Source organism: Bufo gargarizans, chromosome 1 (assembly GCF_014858855.1).
Source record: "Bufo gargarizans isolate SCDJY-AF-19 chromosome 1, ASM1485885v1, whole genome shotgun sequence".
NCBI lineage: Eukaryota > Metazoa > Chordata > Amphibia > Anura > Bufonidae > Bufo > Bufo gargarizans.
In genome coordinates, this window is record NC_058080.1 from 352108783 (window position 1) to 352129756 (window position 20974).

The 20974-nt window shown below is 41.3% G+C and overlaps 1 protein-coding gene across 3 annotated transcripts in view; it reads right to left on the bottom strand.

Moving 5' to 3' along the window:
- Nucleotides 1–20974, bottom strand: part of LOC122919628 (protein mono-ADP-ribosyltransferase PARP14-like) — a 185419-nt gene that overhangs the window by 73788 nt on the left and 90657 nt on the right. For all 3 annotated transcript variants that reach the window (XM_044268765.1, XM_044268781.1, XM_044268773.1), the window contains one exon: nt 654–902. In XM_044268765.1, coding sequence (XP_044124700.1) covers nt 654–902 — 249 coding nt within the window. The remainder of the gene's footprint in view (nt 1–653; nt 903–20974) is intronic.

A 20974-nucleotide genomic window follows, 5' to 3' on the forward strand; every position in this document is an offset into this window, starting at 1 on the left:
AGCAAGGAGGAGATTCGGAGGATGCAGGTGGTGCTGGGCTCCTTCACAGGGGGCGTGGCTGGGCACCAAGAAGGTTAGTACAGCCCTTTGGGCACCTTACCAGGGTCATTTACATATATATAAAATCATTTTTTAAACACAATAAAAGCACACAGCCCTATAGGACAGGTATATTGCGGACATGCTAGCGGCGATCTAGCCGTGCATGTCCGCAGCTCTATAACCTAAAACAAGGTGACAGAATCCCTTTAAAAAGGGTTTAGATTAATTCTTAAAAGTAAAAAACATTAATGCTTATGAAAACGTGTAGAAATCTGAGTCTCACTTGCTTCTGGGATTCGCGTCCTCACCTATCCCTTGGTTGAACTTGATGGACTTGTGTATTTTTTCAACCGTATGAACTATGTAACTATGTAATGTAAGTTATCAGAAATTAATCGTCCTTACCCAGAGCAGAGAATATTTTATAATTCTACACATTCATAAACAGGATGCTCATGACGAATGACATTTCTTTCCATTCCATCTAAAGTGCCATATAGCAGGTACTATATATGTATTTTGTAATTTCATTTTTTAGATAATATATAACAGTTACTTCTTGGGATAAATGAATAATCTTAGCAATAAAACCATTAATATCGATAGCTTACCTTTTCTGGAGAACTACTAGCAGGATTCCAAATGTTACAGTTAATGAACATTACACGTTTACAATCCAAGGAAAATCTTGCCCCAACAGTTGGTAGGTCAATACAACTATCTGGTTTGTTTCCACGTGTTAATACAGTTGTAAACAGGTTAGAGAATTCTTTTCCTGCTTTTGCTTCTAGATCTTTGGTTATATTCAAAACATTTAAGTTTGGATTTGTTGCCAGCAATGGAAAAGCAAGCACATCAACCTGTAAAAGAAATTCACCAGAATTATCATATCATCTGCTTAAATTCCATAAGCTTGGCCTGCAGTATAAAATCCCTAGCTATACTCCATACAGTATTCAGAGGCAGATTGACCATCAACTCTACAGAGAGAAGTCAAGGTGGGCCGGTCAGGTTATAATGTCATGAGGCTGCCCCCAAAAACTATTCAGCAGCTCAGCACTTCAGGAATGCTTGTCACAGAAGACCCATAAGCCAGTATACTATGTGGCATCACAGTCTATGTATGCCCCACAACCTCTGCCTGGTAACATGATATAATAGCGCTCCTCCTCTTGGTTAACAGCTTTGCATATAGGGTGATATTTACTATTATAGGGCTATATGTGTAATAACAGTGTGCTATATATCACAGACTGTAATGACAGGGTTCCCCATATGAATACAGGGCTATATATAAATGATCGTGATCGATTTATCTCTATAGGGGTGTATATATAATTATGGTGCTCCTGGTTTCACTATAGGACTATATATGCAATGATTCGGCTTCATATATCACTTCATAAAATTCCATTATATTTCGTGATAACAGAATCCATAATGGAATTTCCACAGAACTCACTAGTAGTGTGCCCTAAAGTGTGGCAAACCTAGGCCAAGTCCCCAAACCATGGAGTACCTCCAGTAAGTCTCCATACAGGACCAATCTCTTTGAGAAGATTAAGCACCCTGCCAGCCAGAATCCTACTCCATACTGATGAGGAGCAAGCACCCTGAAACAGCTGTCTACCGATGGATATCTGGCCTGGCTATATTGTCAAGTCCCAAGGCTTGTTGAAAAGTAGAATTTTGACTCTTAGGGAGACAATTCCAATAAGTGGCGCTGGTAATTTTTAATTCACATCCTCATGGAGCCTTTGCTGTGATTTTTTGGGGAGGGGATTTCATATCCACAGCAGACATTTTCCTTCATGTGTGAACATGGCCATAAAGGCAATTGGCCAGGTCAGTTATGCCTAATAAAGCAATTCCAATGGTGAGTAGAGGATGTTAACACATGTAGAAATATACCTTTGTGTCCTCTGAGTAAGGCTACTTTCACACTTGCGTTGTTTTCCAGTACTGAGATCCGGCAGAGGATCTCAATAACTGAAAAAAAAAATAATAATTTCCGTTTGGTCCTTATGCATTCTAAATATAAAGAGATACGTTCAGGATGCATCAGGATGTCTTCCATTCTGGCAGCATTCCGTTTTGTTACCAGACACAAAACCACTGCGGTTTTGTGTCCGGTCATAAAAACGAAAAGAAACGGATCCGGTACTGAAAACAATGTAAGTCAATACCGGAATTAACAACACAAGTGTGAAAGTAGCCCAAGACTTTCATAGAACATTAACTTTTCTTCAGTAGATAAATAGAATTTCAAGTGCCCAACAAGAAAAAAGCTCACGTCAATGGACCCTACCCAACATTCCCCAATCCTCACTTCATATTGTTGCGCAATGTCATGTGCAGCACATAACTCTGGAGCGTAGATAAACACCAAGTGGGAGGACAGGGGAGGGTTTAGTGAGGGAAGCCAGAACACCTGACATGTTTAGGGCTGCCACTGGCCAACTGCAAGCTACTCTGCATACAATAATAACGTTCAAATCTATTAGAGGCCACAGAGGTATGCTACTAATGTATTTAATGGGAGTCACCAGTTTTATGCTGCCCAATCAGAAGGCAGCATAAACTGGTGACAGATACCCAGTCACATACATGGAGCTAGCCATTTTGCTAAAATCCGTATAGAGCTGCTCAATACCGCAGTACACCAGTGTGTCCTCATATTCATATGCTCCCAACGCTCCTTGCCCCTTGCTACAAGATTGACATCTTTCTTCCTAATGCAGTCAATAGCAATGTGGTGGGTACATCCTGGAGGTCAGGAATATAATTGCAGCGTCCCACATGTGTGTGTAAATGGGACACTTCAAACATCTTAAAGTATGTACATGTGTTTATTTGAATTTTATGGTATTCATTTTATGGTATTCCACTCGGCCCTAGGTGGTGCTGGCACCACATAATATATATAGTTTGGGTGTGTCTAGCTTAATGGGAATGTTAGTTAGTAGTTGGTGAGAGGAGGAGAAGCAAGTTAATGGAGGAGGGAGACAGGCTAAAGCCACCATGTAGCAGCTGTGTTCTTTTCCTCTGGGCCCTGATCAAGCCTGGAGAAGATAACTACAGAAGACTAGAACCAGACAGTAAGTCTATACACCAAGATGCAGAGAGACTAGTGAGGGTAACAGCTAACTATAGCTTATGGACCTCATCAGCACAAGTGACCAGGAGTAGCTTTCCAAGTGTCTGGACACAAATGGATAATTGATGCAAGAATTGTCTTTATCACTAACTAAACCTTCCAGGTAGTAGTGAAAACCAAAAACCTTTCTAGAAGAGTTTCCTGTCAAAGAATGAAGCAGATGTGTTTGCCTGCCGTGAAGGGAATGCCCTTAAAGGATAACTCCTAAATAAATAGTTAATAGCATCTTTAGTGCCAGAGTGCTATAAAGAGTGAACTTAGGATTACTACCAGGATCCTTGCCTGTAGAGTATCAGCATTAGAAGAATCCCTATATTGACAACTGCCACTACCTGATAATAGGATTACCAGTGAACTTATTATTATTTGTGCTACACAAAACGCTTTCCATTGATGAACTGTACCAACTGTCCAGAGACTATTGATTCTTCAGTAAATGTTCAACTGGTTTACAACAAACGACTTCTCATTCTTACTACTGTTACTCTCAACATTTGCACCTAACGGTGCTGGCGTCACGAACCAGGGGCCCAGACGCAAAAGCACCTAACATCAATTACCATGAAGAGCACCTCAGCTTCCATCTGGCTGGTGTTCCCTGTAACGGAGAGTGCCCCGGAGGATTTCATGCTGCCTTCCCATCCACTGTACGCCAGCACAGGGAGACATCTGCTAACCGTGAGTACATGAACTATTGCACCCATCGGCCCACTGTGAGCCTCACATGTTTTCCCCTGTGGTTTGGTAGCGTTACATAATGACTCACTGGTGTGCACTTCGTATTGAGCGAATGCCTGCACTGGAGCTCTTCAATACAGATTTTAACAATTTAAGTGAATTACCCAGCATTTTGTAAACGGTTTCTGTCACCTGCCCTCATACGGCTGCATAAAACTAGTAGCAGACTCCCTTTAAGTACCCTAACTGTCGCTGTTCTTTCTTCATTAGGCATAATTGATCTGACAGATAATCTTTAAGGGATATGAAGTTGAAGATATACTGTTAGGATAAGCCATCAATACACAATGCCCAGCACCCCACAAATCAGCTGAATGAAGGACCCATGCCACTTGCCATTGCAGCACATTTCAAATGAAAAGGACTGAACTGCAATATTAGCCTCAGCAGCTAAAAAAAAATAAAAATTGTATGGAGCTGTGCAACATTGGAGTGCTGTGCCCCCTTTAGTCAGCTGTTGGGAGTTGAAACCCCACCAATCTGATATTGTATTTTTGAAAAACCCATTTAAAGATATGCAATTATTCTTAATATCTAAAAACAAGTATATCCATTCTGTCATAACGGCAAAATTTATGTTTATGTTTTTCACAGGTGCTTTCTGTCAGACAGAATCAGAAGAATGTAAAAAATAGAAAATCCAGCTCACCCGCTTAAATTCCAGATAATCCACCCTTGGTGCACGGAAGTAAGACTTCAGCAAATATAAAGAAGAAAGAATTCCAGCACCTATGATCTTTGAGTGACGATTTCTTTATTCCAGCAGTGGATAATAAAACATTGATGGCAAAATCTTCACAGACCAATTACAGTCAGTTACAGTCAACGCGTTTCAAACAAATAAATGTTCTTACTCATGACTGGCCTTCTGTCTGCAATGCTCCACTACTTTATGAACTTTGTGATTCACCATCCCGCATTTGCTAGGCGGGTGGTCAAGTTCAGGTGTAGACAATGGAGTGGGTAATTGCAGGCAAGGAGGCCGTCTGTTTTAATACAAAATAAATGTGTGGTACATATTAAAAGAAACATACAAACTGGCTTTGCCTGGATTAAGTAGATATTTTGACTGACACTGTGTCGACAAATATTACTTTCTTGTATTCAGTAAAAAAAAACGCAGTGTCTGAACTATTGTGGTATGCCAGACCTTGCAGGGGAATTATGTGTGAGGTCACGGTGTGAGCAATAGGTGGGCCGAGGTAAATACAGTTCTGGTTACTCACGGTTACGTCGTCCCTGGGCAGGCTCGCATAAGTGAAAAAGAGAATGGCACAAGGATTCTCTGGGGCACACTCTGTGTAAGGGACACTGGCCAGATGTTGGTTTGAGGTGCCCTTGGTGGTCTGTATTAATGTGCCAGTGGCAAGGTCCCTTGTAATCGTGATGCCAGTACCTTTTACATGGAGTTACAACCATTTACTATGGTGTTAATAGAGGAACTGAATCTGAGGCAAGCAGGATGGAACTCCAAATAGCACTTTACTGATGATGACTCTTGATAACAATACATACATAGGCATTAAACAGTCTTTTGATACAATCCGGCATTAAGCACAATCTCCCATACATATGGGGAAAGGGAAATGCAAGTCCTCAATGAAGTACAGGCTCTTGTGATACATGAGAAAGCTACTGCTCAGACTAGGCTTGTAAAAATGAAAGTCTTACACTGGTCACAACTCTGGCCTGATTCTAATTCTTCAATAAAAAGGTGCTTTTCTGAATTCTGAAACTTCTATTCCAATGCATTTCTGACAGTTGGCCTGACTGTCCTCAGGATTCAAACTGGAGATGTAGATGCTTCATGCTATCTCCTACACCTACTACAAAGGTGCTTAATAAGTCCTCAGGTAATGACTATCTTGCTAACCCTTTGTCTTGCATAAACGTGATAATTCCTCAAATACTTGGCTGTATACAGTTTAGACATTGGTCACCCTGGAAGAGCGCTCTATAGGAGTGGATTGCTCACCTCTAGGAAGAATACTTGAAAACCTTAACCCTGGGCTATGGAACCGACAGGGACAGAGCAGAGAGGCTAGGAAGGGGCCTCCCTCCAGATATTCAGCTACATCGCTGTTGCTTTCTTGAAGGCTCATGAAAGAACTGCATTCAACTGAACTCCCACTTAGATTTACCTGAGCTCATCTGCACTGGTTTGGATTTACCTCAACCAGGAACTGAACTGCTCTGTATAGCACACAACTGCACAGGACACACAACTGCACAGCCTTTGCACTTTGCACTCACAGCCTAACTTAGGTCTGAGCTAAGCTATTTATACACACTGACACTGCTCCATCTTGTGGAGAATCGAGTGTAGTGCACCCTGACTAGGCCTGTATAAATGATATTTGCATGTAAAATCACATTGTGACATGGAGAATATGACAGGAGATAAAATACAAAATACAGGCATATCACATGACATTAATACATGGTAAAAACACGTTTGCGAGGCCCACAGTTACTTGAGTGGGATGCTGCACTATCACCTACAGTATGGCAAATCAACCTCATATATAATACAATTAAAAACAAACATATAGGTACATGGCTATGCGTTATAAGGGTTCGAGGGGTGTACTTCCTTCTCAGTAAATATAAATTCGATCTTTCCTCAAATTTAGACCCATGGGGTATCTTGTATTTCATTTCAAGATCCAAAAAGCTTCTCTTTGAAGAGTTAATTTTTTCAAGTCTCCTTCCCTTTGTGGAAGAAAAATACGTTCGATTGCATATGCAGAAAAAGTATTCAGACTTCTGTTGTGCGAAGTAATAAAATGTTTCACAGCATTCGACTGCAGTCAGTCCCTGATAATGGAACAGTCACGCACTGTGGGTATGGATATTTTTCAAGAGGTGATGGAGAAGGAATTGTCCTCCATTAATGAACATAAGGACAGTAAATATAAGTGTAATAATCTAACCAAACAACATGGAATAGCTCCCCAAGAATTAAAAGATACCCACAGTATCGTGATTAAAATGGCTGACAAAGGAGGAGCGGTGGTGGTCCTTGATAGAAATGTATATGAAAGCCAAATGATGGATATTATTATGGACTCCTCCACATACAAAAAGTTAAAATTCTATTCCATCGAATGATATATAAAAGAATATTCGGATATTATTTGTAGAGGTAGGGATTCAGGGTACTTCTCATATAAGCAATACTCCTATTTGGATGTGGATGCCCCCATTACACCTATTATCCATGCCTTACCTAAGATTCATAAAGGCATGAACCCACCACCGCTCCTCCAAGTGGTTAGATTCTATCCTACAACTTCTAGCCAAAACGCATTCTGGTGTATATTAAGGACACTAGTGATGTTTTAAGGAGGTTTTTTTTACCAAAAATTGTGTTCTAACCATATTTGGCTCACTGCCGATGTAGTGAGCCTATATCCTTCAATTCCACATGACATTGCACTGTTGGCATTAGAATTCCATCTACATAAATATAGCCAGCACACCGATGAATACATTCAATACATACTAGAAGTAACACAGTTTTTGTTGGTGCATAACCATTTCAATGGGGGCAAAATTTCCCCCCTCCCTGGCCAACATCACAATGTCATATTGGGAGGAACGCTATATATTTGGTACAGATAATCCTTATCTAAGGGATATTCAGTGGTATGGCAGATACATCGACGACCTGCTCATGATTTGGGTCGGCGATGTATCTGCCATATCTTTATTCGAAGTTTATCTTAACAGCAATCCCTATAGTCTTCGATTTGTGTGTTCACACGATGCGGTTTCGATCAATTTTCTAGCTCTAACTCTGACAGGTATTTAAGGGGAAATGGTACAAACCAAAATGTATCGTAAACCCACAACAGGCAATACCATTCTTAGGGCAGACAGCCACCAATCCATACATACAATCAAATCCATTTCCGTTGGTGAATTTATTCGCGCAAGACGAAATTGTAGTGATGACACATTCTTTCACCATGAGAGTAAAGTCATCACTGCACATCTTACATCCAGAGATTATCCTATGCGGATGATACAACGGGCGCAGGGAATAGCACGGAGACAAAAAAACGTAGGGACTTGTTTGGAAAAATCAAAACCAATAACAGCTTCAAAAATATCAAACAACTACCAACCCTAGTACTTACATAGTAATCAGTTCCATCAAATTCTAGAATCTATCTCAAAGTGCATTTCTTTGCTGTTTGAAGATCCAGCATTATATCAATTGTTGAGAGAGATGGACACAGGGTGGTCTCAAGACAACCTCAGTCTCTTGCGACCTCACTGTCTCCCTCTTTCTTCACATCCCTATCTAAATCAAAACGCAAACAGACTTGGTTGAAATATACCGGATTCACACGATGCAGAGTCATCCTTGCAGAGCCTGCGGTTATGTCCTTTCTCAAAAAACTTTCCGAGATTCTTCGGATAACAACAGTTTTCCCATTAAAGGGGTTGTCCGGGACCAAATGTTTTTTAAAAATACACGTTTACTCACAATGTACATCTAAATAAAGGTGCCTCCATATATTTTCAGCTATTTTCGCCACCTCTATGTGGCTCCAATGGTCCCCCACTCATTGTTTAAATATCAGTTTATCTTTTCCTGACTTCCGGCTGCACTGCCCTGTGGGTCCTGGGGCAGCGCAGGATCAGGTGGTTACAGCTGTCTCTCTGCTCCGCTGAAACTCCACCCCCTCATCAATATTCACCTCCATTCATTCTGAAGCTCACCGGACTGGAGGGGCGGAGCTTAGTGGGACGTCGGTGAGCCGCTGTAACTCTGCCCCTCATCAATATTCACCTCGATTTATTTACTGCCAGTGATGTCACCGGGCTCCCTGAGCAGCGGAAGAGGAAGCTTTGTTTGTCTGCAAGGGACCCGGTACGTCACTGAGGAGAAGAAAACAGTAACTTCCGGCCATGAATTTCAAAGATGAAAACGGGGCTGTAGAAATCTGTGCCAAAGGTACTACCTGCTTGTATGTAATGTGTATGCCACACTTGTACTATTAGAGCAATTTGCCCAATCCCGGACAACCCCTTTAAATCGGATATTAATTGCAACTCCACCAGAGTGGTTTATGTGATCGAGTGTGTGGAATGCAGACTTCTGTATGTGGGTTGTACAACTCGAAAATTTAAATCGAGATTATTGGAACATTTAAATTATATCACAAACAGCGCATATGTGAATATATTGAATGCTGCGAAGCATTTTATTACTTCACACAATAGAAGTCTGCATACTTTTTCTGCATATGCAATTGAACGTATTTTTCTTCACAAAGGGGAGGAGATTTGAAAAAAAATAAAACTCTTCAAAGAGAAGCTTTTTGGATCTTGAAATTAAATACAAGCTACCCCATGGCTCAAAATTTAAGGAAAAAAATGCGTATAGCAGCACAACGAAAAATTAAAGTCTTATCTTGTGGTGGTGCCAGCCGTGTTGGGAGCCAGTCAGAAGTTCCCCCTTGGATGCGTCATATAGAAGAAACCGCAGCACTCTCCTGTCTTCAATTCAGTGGAATTTATTTCACCAGCAAAAAAAATGCGACGTTTCGACCGTAAAGGTCTTTCTCAAGCAACCAAAATTTAAGGAAAGATCTAATGTATATTTACTGAGAAGGCAGAACCCTTATAACGCATAGCCATGTATCTATATGTTTGTTTTTAATTGTATTATATATGAGGTTGATTTGCCATAGTTGATAGTTCAGACACTGCAGGTTTTTTACTGAATACAAGAAAGTAATATTTGTCGACACAGTGTCAGTCAAAATATCTACTTAATCCAGCCAAAGCCATTTTGTATGTTTCTTTTAATATGTACCACACATTTTTTTTGTATTAGAGGTTAAAACAGACATCCTCCTTGCCTGCAATTACCCACTCCATTGTCTACGCCTGAACTTGACCACCATGGTGAATCACAAAGTTCATAAAGTAGTGGAGCATTGCAGACAAAAGGCCAGTCATGAGTAAGAACATTTATTTGTTCGAAAAGCGTTGACTGTAACTGACTAACTGGATGTGTGAAGATTTTGCCATCGATGTTTTATTATTATCCACTGCTGGAATAAAGAAATCGTCACTCAAAGATCATAGGTGCTGGAATTCTTTCTTCTTTAGAATCTTAAGAATACCTTTCTATAATGATGGATTTGTAGCTGTAACTAAACTGGAAGTTGTATGTAGTTCATAATAGAAGTTTAAAATATACAGTGATCCCTCGAGATACAATGGCCTCAGGATACAATATTTTAGAAATACAATGGTCTTTTCTGACCCATCGTAAGTTGAAACTAGACTCAACATGCAATGCCTCAGACTCTGATCCAAAGAATCCGGGCCACTTCTCTGAATATCTGAATATCTAAAATATCTGTATTTGTTGCTAGTTAGCAGTTGTTCCTGACTGTTCTTTGTAAGGATTTGTCTTATCTGTCTTAGTTATCTTCTTATTTTTTTAAAATCTTCATTTTCTCTTATCTTGGATGACATTTTGGGACTTGAATACTCAACTTACAATGGTTGTCCTGGAACCAATTAATATTGTATCTTGAGGGACCACTGTACTGTTGTCAAACAATACAGTATGCATTTATAGATAAAACTAGACATTAAGCCCGTTATTGGAAGATACAGACTATATTAAATGGCGAGGGAACTTGACCACACTGAATGGAGACTGTTGGCTGCGGCTTGTGGCCGAGACTGCTGGCACTGAGTGCTGGCTGTAGCTGAGACTGCTGGCACTGACTGGTAGCTGAGACTGGTGGCTGTGACTGGTAGCCGAGACTGGTGGCTGCAGCTTATGGCTGAGACTGCTGGCACTGAGTGCTGGCTGTGGCTCAGACTGCTGACTGCACCTGGTGGCTGAGACTGCTGGCACTGACTGGCGGCTTTGGCTGAGACTGCTGGCACTGACTGGCGGCTTTGGCTGAGACTGCTGGCTGCGGCTTGTCGCTGAGACTGCTGGTACTGAGTGCTGGCTGTAGCTGAGACTGCTGGCACTAACTGGTGGCTGACACTGGTGGCACTGTGACTGGTGGCTGTTGCTGTACGACTGGCACTGACTGCTGGTGCTAAGACTGCCGGTAGCCACTGGTAGGTCAGACTGCTGACAGAGGCTCCTCTCTATATGGCTGATAGTGCTGTGACTGACGAACAGAAATGGCTACTGGGACTGACGAACAGAAATGGCGGCTGGAAGGTCAGACTGCTGACGGGCTCATCTCTATATGGCTGATAGTGCTGTGACTGGCTAACAGAAATGGTGGGGCTCCGACTTGCTTGCTGGCGAGCAAGTGTGGGCGGTGCAGGCGGCATGTGGAGCGCTATGTCCCGATAGGTCGGCGTGCTGGTGTGAGCGGTGCGGGGGGCATGTTATTATTAGGGTTATTACTGCAGTATAGAAATCTTTTGCTAGGGGTAGTTGTGCATTGTTTGTGTGTGTGTGTGTATATATATATTTGTGGGGACTCGCTCTGGTAGACAGGATTGACGGACGCAGTATAGAGGCAACAACAAGTTCTTTGGATCAAATAGTTCAGTGTTTTATTCACACTTTAGGCAAGTGACAAAACAGTCATTCAAACAAAAAGTCACCTTGCGGTGTTGGTGGTAATTCACACCATGCGGCAATTCTGCCTCAAAGAGTTCTTGCTGATAGCAGCCCCAGGTAGCAAGCCTTCATCCAGACACAAGGCTCCCAGATCCCAAACACAGAGACCTGGCTTCTGAGCCCAGTTGCCTATTTAATGACAGCCAGGCACTGCCAAAACCCAGACCGGCATTTAAAATCCGGTCTGGTATTTTTACAGTAGTGCCATGGCCCGTAATCGATTCCAAGCAATCCTGAAATTTTTGCATTATAACGATAATGCACAGTGCCCACCCTAGAATGACCCCGCATTTGACCGTCTGTACAAAATTAGGTCCGTCCTTGACCACTTCAACGCAAAGTTTTCAGAAGTGTACACCCCAGAAAAAAATTCTGCGTAGACGAATCCCCATTACTTTTTCAAAGGGAGGATAAGATTCCGCCAGTACCTGCCTAGCAAGCGGGCAAGGTATGGCATCACAATGTATAAAATCTGTGAGAGTAGCTCTGGGTACACTCACAAGTTCTGGGTTCACGAAGGGAGGGGCACCCGGATTGAACCCCCAGAATGCCCTTCATCCTTGATGTACCCTGTAATTTTACCACCTTATGTCCACAGAGCTTACATAGCCACTTTTCACCAACCACTAAATATAAATGTCTGTAATACACCTGTTTGGTCAAAAGTGCTCTTTCAACCCCTTAAAACATTTGTACAGGGGTGCTCTTTCCAAAATTGGGTCACTTCTTTTAATTTCTTGGTACCTCAGGAATTTTTTTACATGGGACATGGCACCTAAAATCCATGTCTGTTTATTCAGGCCTGCAAAATCCATATTTTGCAGTTTGCATCTAGAGCCCTGCTGTTCGCCCATACAGCATGTTACAAGCACATATGGGGTGTTTCCGGAATTGAGAGAAAATGGGGAACATATGCTGGGGTGCATTTTCTCCTTTAACCTTTGACTCTACGGGGGTGCTCTTTCTGAAATAGGGGCACTTCTTGGGGTTTTTCCTTTCTGGAAACTTGAGGAAATTTAATGCAACATGGCACGTAAAATACATGTCTGCCAATTCAGGCCTGTCAGCAAAATTCATATTTTGCAGTTTGCCTGCTGTGCGCCCATACAACAGGCTACAAGCACATATGGGGTGTTTCCAAAAAGGGGAGAAAATGGGGAACATATACTCGGGTGCATTTTCTCCTTTAACCCCTTGCGAAAGTGAAAAATTGGGGTCTGCTAGTAATTTTTCATTTTTACAAATGTGTGCTTTGAAATGCTTTCTCTAGTATTTCTGCCTTCTGTGAGTCACCTGTTTGCTGAAAAGGACCCTTTCTACCACTTAAAATGTTCGTACAGGGGTGGTCTTTTCCAAAATGAGGTCACTTCTTGGAGTTTATTTTTATTTCTGGGGACCTCAGGAATTTATTGAATGTGACATGGCACCTAAAAAAAAGGTCTGCCAATTCAGGTCAGCAAAATCCATATTTAGCTGTTTGACTCTAGAGCCCTGCTGTGCGCCCATACATAATTTTTTGAGCACATATGGGGTGTTGGCGTATTCGGGGGGAAATGGGGAACAAAATGTGGGGTGTGTTTTGTACTGTTACCCCTTTTAAAAGTAAAAAATGTGGGTGTAAAGCAGCTTTTTCTGGGAAAAATATATATTTTTTTATTTTCACAGCCAAGAGTTCGCTAATTCTGTGAAACGCCTGATGGATCAAAGTGCTCACTTCACACCTTGAAATTTTCCTTGAGGGGTGTAGTTTCTGGAATGGGGTCACTTTTTGGGGGTTTCCACTGTAGGGCCACCTCAGGGTGTCTTCACATGCGACATAGCTCCCAATTACTATTTCAGCTAAATCCTCTCTCCTAACGCCATATGGTGCTCCTTCCACTCTGAAGCCTGCCGTACGGCCATACATCAGTTTTTGAGAACACATGGGGTGTGTCTGTAAACTCCAGATTCAGGGTAATACATTTTAGGTTGTGTTTGGCTGTTAACTCTTGATTTGTTGTAGAAAAAAAAATAGATAAAAATTTAAAATCTGCTAAAAAAAATAATAATTTTATTCCCATATTCATTTAATTCTCGTGGGGCACCTAAAGGGTTAACAAAGTTTGTAAAATCAGTTTTAAATATCTTGAGGGGTGTAGTTTCTAAAATAGAGTGATTTATGGGTAGTTTCTAATATGTAACCCACAGAAAGGGACTTCATAACTGAGCTGGTCCTATAAAAATTGGGGTTTGGAAATGTTCTTAAAAATTTTAAGATTTGCTTCTAAACTTCTAAGCCATCTAACGTCCCCAAAAAGTAAAATGTCATTTTCAAAATGATCCAAACATGAAGTAGACATATAGGGAATGTAAAGTAATAACTATATTTGGAGTTATTACCATTATAAAAGTAGAGAAATAGAAATTTGCTAATTTTCCCTGATTTTTTGGCAAGTGCCTTTGTCAAACTCATGCAAACAGCAAGTGCCAATGAAATGAACATCAACATATGTTTAAATAGCCTGCCCCTCATCACATGATAGAAGCTTTCAAGTCATCTGATTCTAACGTCATGTTGGCAAGGCAACCAAAAGTATGTTTACTAACATCCAAGAGAAAGAAAATAGATGCGATCCTTCTGTATCATCGAGGATCGCTACGTATCAGTTACACTGTGGAAACACATAGAAAATATGGAAACAAAAATGAATACCTATATCGAATATAAATGAATGGTTATTCGCAATAAATAATTCTTATGCATTCTCATAGAAAACTGCTCACCTCGTACTCCCGATTCAACCCCTTGGGTGTCATCGTTTGTAGGCGGTGAATCCAATAGGCTTCACACTTCAATAGTAACTCCACCCTGTTGCCTCCCCTTCGAGGGGGTAGTACCTCCTCGATGATTTGAAACCTAAGTTGGGACACATTATGTTTTTGTTGCGAAAAATGCAGAGGAATCGGCAATAGTAAATTTTCATTGCGGATGGTCGATTTGTGTTTGGCAAATCGATCCTTCATCCGCATTGTAGTTTCCCCTACGTAGCAGATTCCACACGGACATTTCAGTAGGTATATTATATAGGAACTATTACACGTAAAATGGCCCTTTACAGGAATTTGTTCCCCACTACGTGGGTGTGAAATTTAAGGACCTTTTATTATACTAGAGCAGTGAATGCAGCTTTAACAAGAAAAGGTGCCCTTCCTGACAGGAGAGAATGTCATTTGTTGGGGGCCCTTTTTACGACATCTCTAAAAAAACTCCCCCTAGTCATACAGTACCATCCTTGGATTAATCGCATATGGGAAGTGATTAATAAGCATTGGAACATTATAACTAGGTCTTATCCCCAGATCGCAGAATTCCAAAGTCTTACGATGCTATGCTACAAGCGGGCAAGTAATTTAAGGGACAAAATTATTAGAGCGGATATAGGCACTGTTAAAAAGGGCCCCCGACAAATGACATTCTCTACTGTCAGGAAGGCACCTTTTCTTGTTTAAGCTGCATTCACTGCTCTAGTATACTGTAATAAAAGGTCCTTATATTTCACACCCACATAGTGGGGAACAAATTCCTGTAAAAGGGCCATTTTACGTGTAATAGTTCCTATATTATATACCTACTGAAATGTCCGTGTGGACTCTGCTATGTAGGGGAAACTACAATGCGGATGAAGGATCGATTTGCCAAACACAAATCGACCATCCGCAATGAAAATTTACTATTGCCGATTCCTCTGCATTTTTCGCAACAAAAACATAATGTGTCCCAACTTAGGTTTCAAATCATCGAGGAGGTACTACCCCCTCGAAGGGGAGGCAACAGGGTGGAGTTACTATTGAAGCGTGAAGCCTATTGGATTCACCGCCTACAAACGATGACACCCAAGGGGTTGAATCGGGAGTACGCGGTGAGCAGTTTTCTATGAGAATGCATAAGAATTATTTATTGCGAATAACCATTCATTTATATTCGATATAGGTATTCATTTTTGTTTCCATATTTTCTATGTGTTTCCACAGTGTAACTGATACGTAGCGATCCTCGATGATACAGAAGGATCGCATCTATTTTCTTTCTCTTGGATGTTAGTAAACATACTTTTGGTTGCCTTGCCAACATGACGTTAGAATCAGATGACTTGAAAGCTTCTATCATATGATGAGGGGCGGGCTATTTAAACATATGTTGATGTTCATTTCATTGCCACTTGCTGTTTGCATGAGTTTGACAAAGGCACTTGCATGTGCCGAAACGCACGTCACCTCTATCTAAGAGTGGCAAATAAAATACTGATAATTATATCGCAAGGAGTGCCAGTTCTTTCTTCTAATCAAGTACCTGGGGGGCACCCGCGGACCGTGCACCCACAACAGCAGTGCCGCCCGACATCCATCATCATGAGTTACAATATGTGACGAGAAAAAAATTTCAGAATGGCCTGGATAAGTAAAAGCGTTTTAAAGTTATTACCACATAAAGTGACAGATGTCAGATTTCCAAAAATCGGCGTGGGATTTAAGGTGAAAAGTGGCTTAGTAGTAAAGGGATTAAAAGGCCCCCTCCCTTTACCTGCTTCAATTAATGACATAGGACTCGTTAGTAGAGCAAGAAGTGTATTGAATATTTAACAATATAACACAACATAATTTACGAAAATAATTTATTGAAATAATAAGGGTTGGGAAACTCCAGTGCCATTGTGGATGCTATTGGAAAATCCACCTGCTGCTGAATGACAGTTTTTTTTCCATATGAATCAGCAGCAGGTGGGCAGGGGAGTGGCTATAGCTCTGAATAAAATATACTCTGGACTCAATGACATCACGCTGGACTCAAATCAGCTCATTAGCATGCAGCATCTTTGTGTGTATATTATGAGGTAACCATCTGTCACACCAGTAAGTGAATACATTTAAGGTACTTTTTAGTAGTTAATGACTGTATATAATTAGTTAGATTATAATCAAATATCCACATGACAGGTTCCCTTTAAGGGTATGTCTGAGAACAATACTGTCCTCCAACACAGTGAGGTAAGGTGCCCTACAGGAAAAGACTTTTATCTCCCCCACCCTTCTGGATGATGTAATTGCCAATAAAAAGGTGGTTTTTAATGTTAAAAGGTTTAGCGGGATAGTCTATAAGGGTTCAAAGGGCACATCCATCAGAACTTCCAGCACTAGGTTCAAATCACAAGGTGGAATAGTGCAATGAACAAATGGGAATTTTCTGGTTGTACCATTTAGGAATCTCTTTATCAGAGGTAGATCTGCCAGCTTTATTTCTAAAAAAAATTGGTCTGAGCCCCTTGTCTAGACCGGACTGAAGAAAATCCAATATATGGGAATGTCGGGATCTTGACTGAGCTTCCATCTATCCCCTGCAAATCTTAAGGTTTGCCATGTTCTTGAATACATTTTGGAAGTTGTAACTTTTTTTACTATATAAAAGAGTGAAAATTACCTGTTCTGACAGACCTTTTCATTTTAGTAGAATTTGTTAATTCTCCAGACTGTTAGGTGCAACTGGTATACAGCAAGTAAGGAAGAGAAGTGAACGTGCTTCTAAAATTACCTTTATTTATATATTACGGGTAACAGGGCAAACCTGATAATAACCAAGATGTGAAAAATTGGCACTTACCTAACAATAAAAATATGGAAGACTAACAGGGATGGTGCAGGTATTTACAGGTATCTCTGGGGTGACAGAGGTTGGGAGGCTGGGTAGATAAAAAAAATCTGTCCCTGTGCCTAGATCCTGAAAACCACCCTGTTAAGACCCTACATAGAAGTACATACCCGATGTGTATATACTACATAACAAAACGTATTTAAATATACAGATGACCTGGTATATTACGACCCTGACGCATTTCATCCGCAACTAGGGGTTCATAAGGGGGTGATCAGTAAAAAAATTTGTAGGGATAAAATAATAGATAAGAGGTTAAGATACTTCGCTCTCTGGAGTCACTTGTGGGGTTATGATGAAAAACACCATGTTAGTGGATACACATAGCTGAAAAAAGATATATTTAAAGAAAAGATGTCACCATCTAATTCTATAGTCAACAAGAGAATTGTGTCACACATAGCTATACTCACTGGCATGGGTAACCCACAGCGCCTGGCACACCAATATTCGGGGGAGCTATTGTAGCTAGTGACGGACGCCGGCGCTCAGAATTTAAGCGCAGGCGCCACCAGTAACTTCCGGATGCCGGAGGGAGAACGCAAACACGTGACTTCCGGAATTCGGAACGCATGGGTGGAAAGCAAAGCTCCGATTAGGGAGAAAAAGAAGCGCAAAGGTCAGAGATGAGGGCCAATGGGAGTATATACACTATACGCCCCCAGAAGATACTTATAATTGACCCCCAGAAGTATTTTTGTATGTATTTAGTGGTCATATGGTTGGTGTGTACAAATTATCACTAGCTACCTATTTTTGAAAGGGGAGAGAAACAAATAGGGGATAAACAGATAAAGGCGAAAGTGAAGGGGACCTCACACAGTGGTGGGGTATCACCAGTCACTAACAGACAGATAAGGGGACCCAGGTAAAGAGGGTCACCATAAATCTTTCAGGTGCTTCTGGCACCAAAATGGACCAGATGGGGACAATGATATTATTACTTGAGGCAGAGCCTATGGGGCAGGAGGAACCATTCAAATAAAACACGTACAAGTCAATCTCTCATTGAGACCGCCCGGTGACTGGGAACGGAAGCGATATATCCATTCAGTTTCCTTCTAGAGAATCTTCCGATCCCAGTCACCCTTTAGCGGAGGCAATGGAACAACCTCAAGTACTTAAAAAATGATGGAATTCAGGTTACCCCCATGATGTTGATTAACGTGATTAGCAATGGGGGTATCTTTACGTTTAATAATGTCATTAGTATGTTGGCATAATCTCCGTCTGAATTCTCTAAAAGTCTTCCCGATATAGTCCTGAGGGCAGGAGCATTGGCATATGTAGACGACTCCCTTAGTCTTGCAATTAATAAAATCTCTAATAGTATGTATATAGTTAGTTACTGAACAGGTTACAGTTTTTGATGTTCGTATGAACTTGCAAGTGCCACATCTGAAGACTCCTATTGGTCTTCTATCGAGCCAAGTACCCTGATGTTTTGGGCCAGTATAATGACTGTGTACCAAACGGTCCTTAGACTTCTGCCCTTACGGTACGTAATCTGTGGAAAGGGTAAAATGGCTTTAGAGCGGTCCTTGTTTATTTTTGTACCCCCTTGCCGATTTAAATAAGCCATGGTAGTGGTGTTGTCGGACAGAATTTTTACATGTTGAAATCTTACGGTTGACTGTAGATAAAGTAGTACTTTGTATATCGCTATGAGTTCTTTTTGATTTGAAGAGGCTTCTGCCATCTTTTGACCCCAAACACCCTGTACTGCTTGATCTTGGGTGTGGCCTCCCCAACCTCGACCACTGGCGTCGGTTGTAATAACTATTTGATTTGTAAGTCGCCCGAACACACCTCTTTGAAGATTTTTTCTTTATTCTCCACCAAAGGAGAGATTGTTTTACACTTAGAGGGATTTTTATTCTTTTGTCTAAAGTCTCCTGCTTTACATCCTAGGACTTTAGGAGGAACATCTGTAGCATTCTTGTATGATGCTAGGCCCACTTGACTGCAGGGATTGCGGAAGGTAAATGGCCTAACAGCGTCATGATATCTCTGATGGCACTATTCTGGACTCACAGAATAGTGCCACCTTTTGAGAGAGAGGGGTTTGCTTTTCTTGCAGGAGGAAGGACATAAGATTGTGGGAATCTAGCATGACTCCAAAAAATACCTTTTGTAGACTGGGAACTAGGTATGACTTCTCTTCATTTATTAACCAGCCTAGATCCAGTAATTTTTCTTTCACAACCCGTAAATGAGCTTGGAGATCTTGGAGGGATGGAGCTGCCACCAGAAAGTCATCCAAACATGAACGATTAGTATTCCTTGGAGATGAAAAGAGCTAGTTACTTCAGCCATCATTTTTGAAAAGACCCTGGGGCTGACGACAACCCGAGAAGGGCCTAAAACTGGAAGTGATATTTTCTCCCCTTCAAAAAAAACTCAATCCTGAGATATTTTTGATACTGTCTGTGTATGGGAACATGGTAGGATGTGTCGGAAAGATCCATAGTTACTATATAGCAATCGCAGGTCAAGAGATTTACTGTCGATTTTATCGTTTCCATTTTGAATTTCTTGTAAGATATGTTCAACTTTTTTAGGTTTATTATTAATCTGAAGGATTTGTTTGGTTTTTGGATGAGAAAGATGGGAGAATAAAACCCTGTTCCCTCCTGATATCTTGGAACTGGGATTAAGACCTGATTTTGTAGGAGAGAGCATATCTTGGATTCTAGAGCCTGCTGTTTTTCCTTCTGAAGTAATGGTTTGTTGAGCATGAAATAATTCTCTTATAGTGCCTATTATCCAGGGAAAGGTAGAAATAAATATTTTCCCAGGCCGAGACAAATCTTGTTAGTCTGCCTCCTACCTGAGACCTGACGTCATTGTGAGGGTTTTGCAGAGGTTTCTGGGGTGAATAGGAATCCTCTTCCCTTCCCTCTTCTGGTTAGATCTGGGTCTCCTTTGGTTACGAAAGGACCGTCCCTGTGGATAAAATTTTGAATCTGATGGGAAACCTTTTTTCTTGTCTGATGCCTTATCCAGGATATCATCCAGTACAGAGCCAAAAAGCTTATCCCCTTCACACGGGATAGAGCATAGATGACTCTTAGAACTGGCGTCCCCAGACTAAGACCTCCGGGTGGCATTTGAAAGGGCAGAGGATCTACCCGAGAGCTTTACCAGATCTGCCGAGGCATCAGACAAACAATTTGAGGCCTGTTTCACAATAGGAATGGAGCCAAAATCTCCTCTCTGGGGGTGCCGGCTGCCAGGTGTTCCTCTAACTGGGTTAACCAGACTGACAATGATCTGGAGGTGCAGCTTGCCGCTATACTAGGCCTTAACATAGCTGCGTTTGTTTCCCATGCCCGTTTGAGAAGATCCTCACATTTATGTCTATAGGGTGTTTTAAAATGCCCATATCTTCAAGGCAGCAAAGTCTTGTTTGATATGCAGGCAACAGGGGCATCTATCATGGGAGCCTTATCCCACAAAGCCGAGTCTCAATCTGCAAAAGGATATTTCCTCTTAAAGGCATTTGGGATTGCATTTTGCTTCTCAGGATTTTTCCATTCCTTAGCGATTAGCATTTTTATATTGTTATGAATGGGAAAAACCTTTCTTCTCTTTTCACCCAGTCCCTAGAACATTCTATCTTGAATAGACTGGGGCTCTTTAACTTCCTCAATTTTCATAGTGGCTCCTATAGGTCTCAATCATTTTTCTGTGTTCTCAGGGGTACAAAAGGGCTTCCCCGAATCAT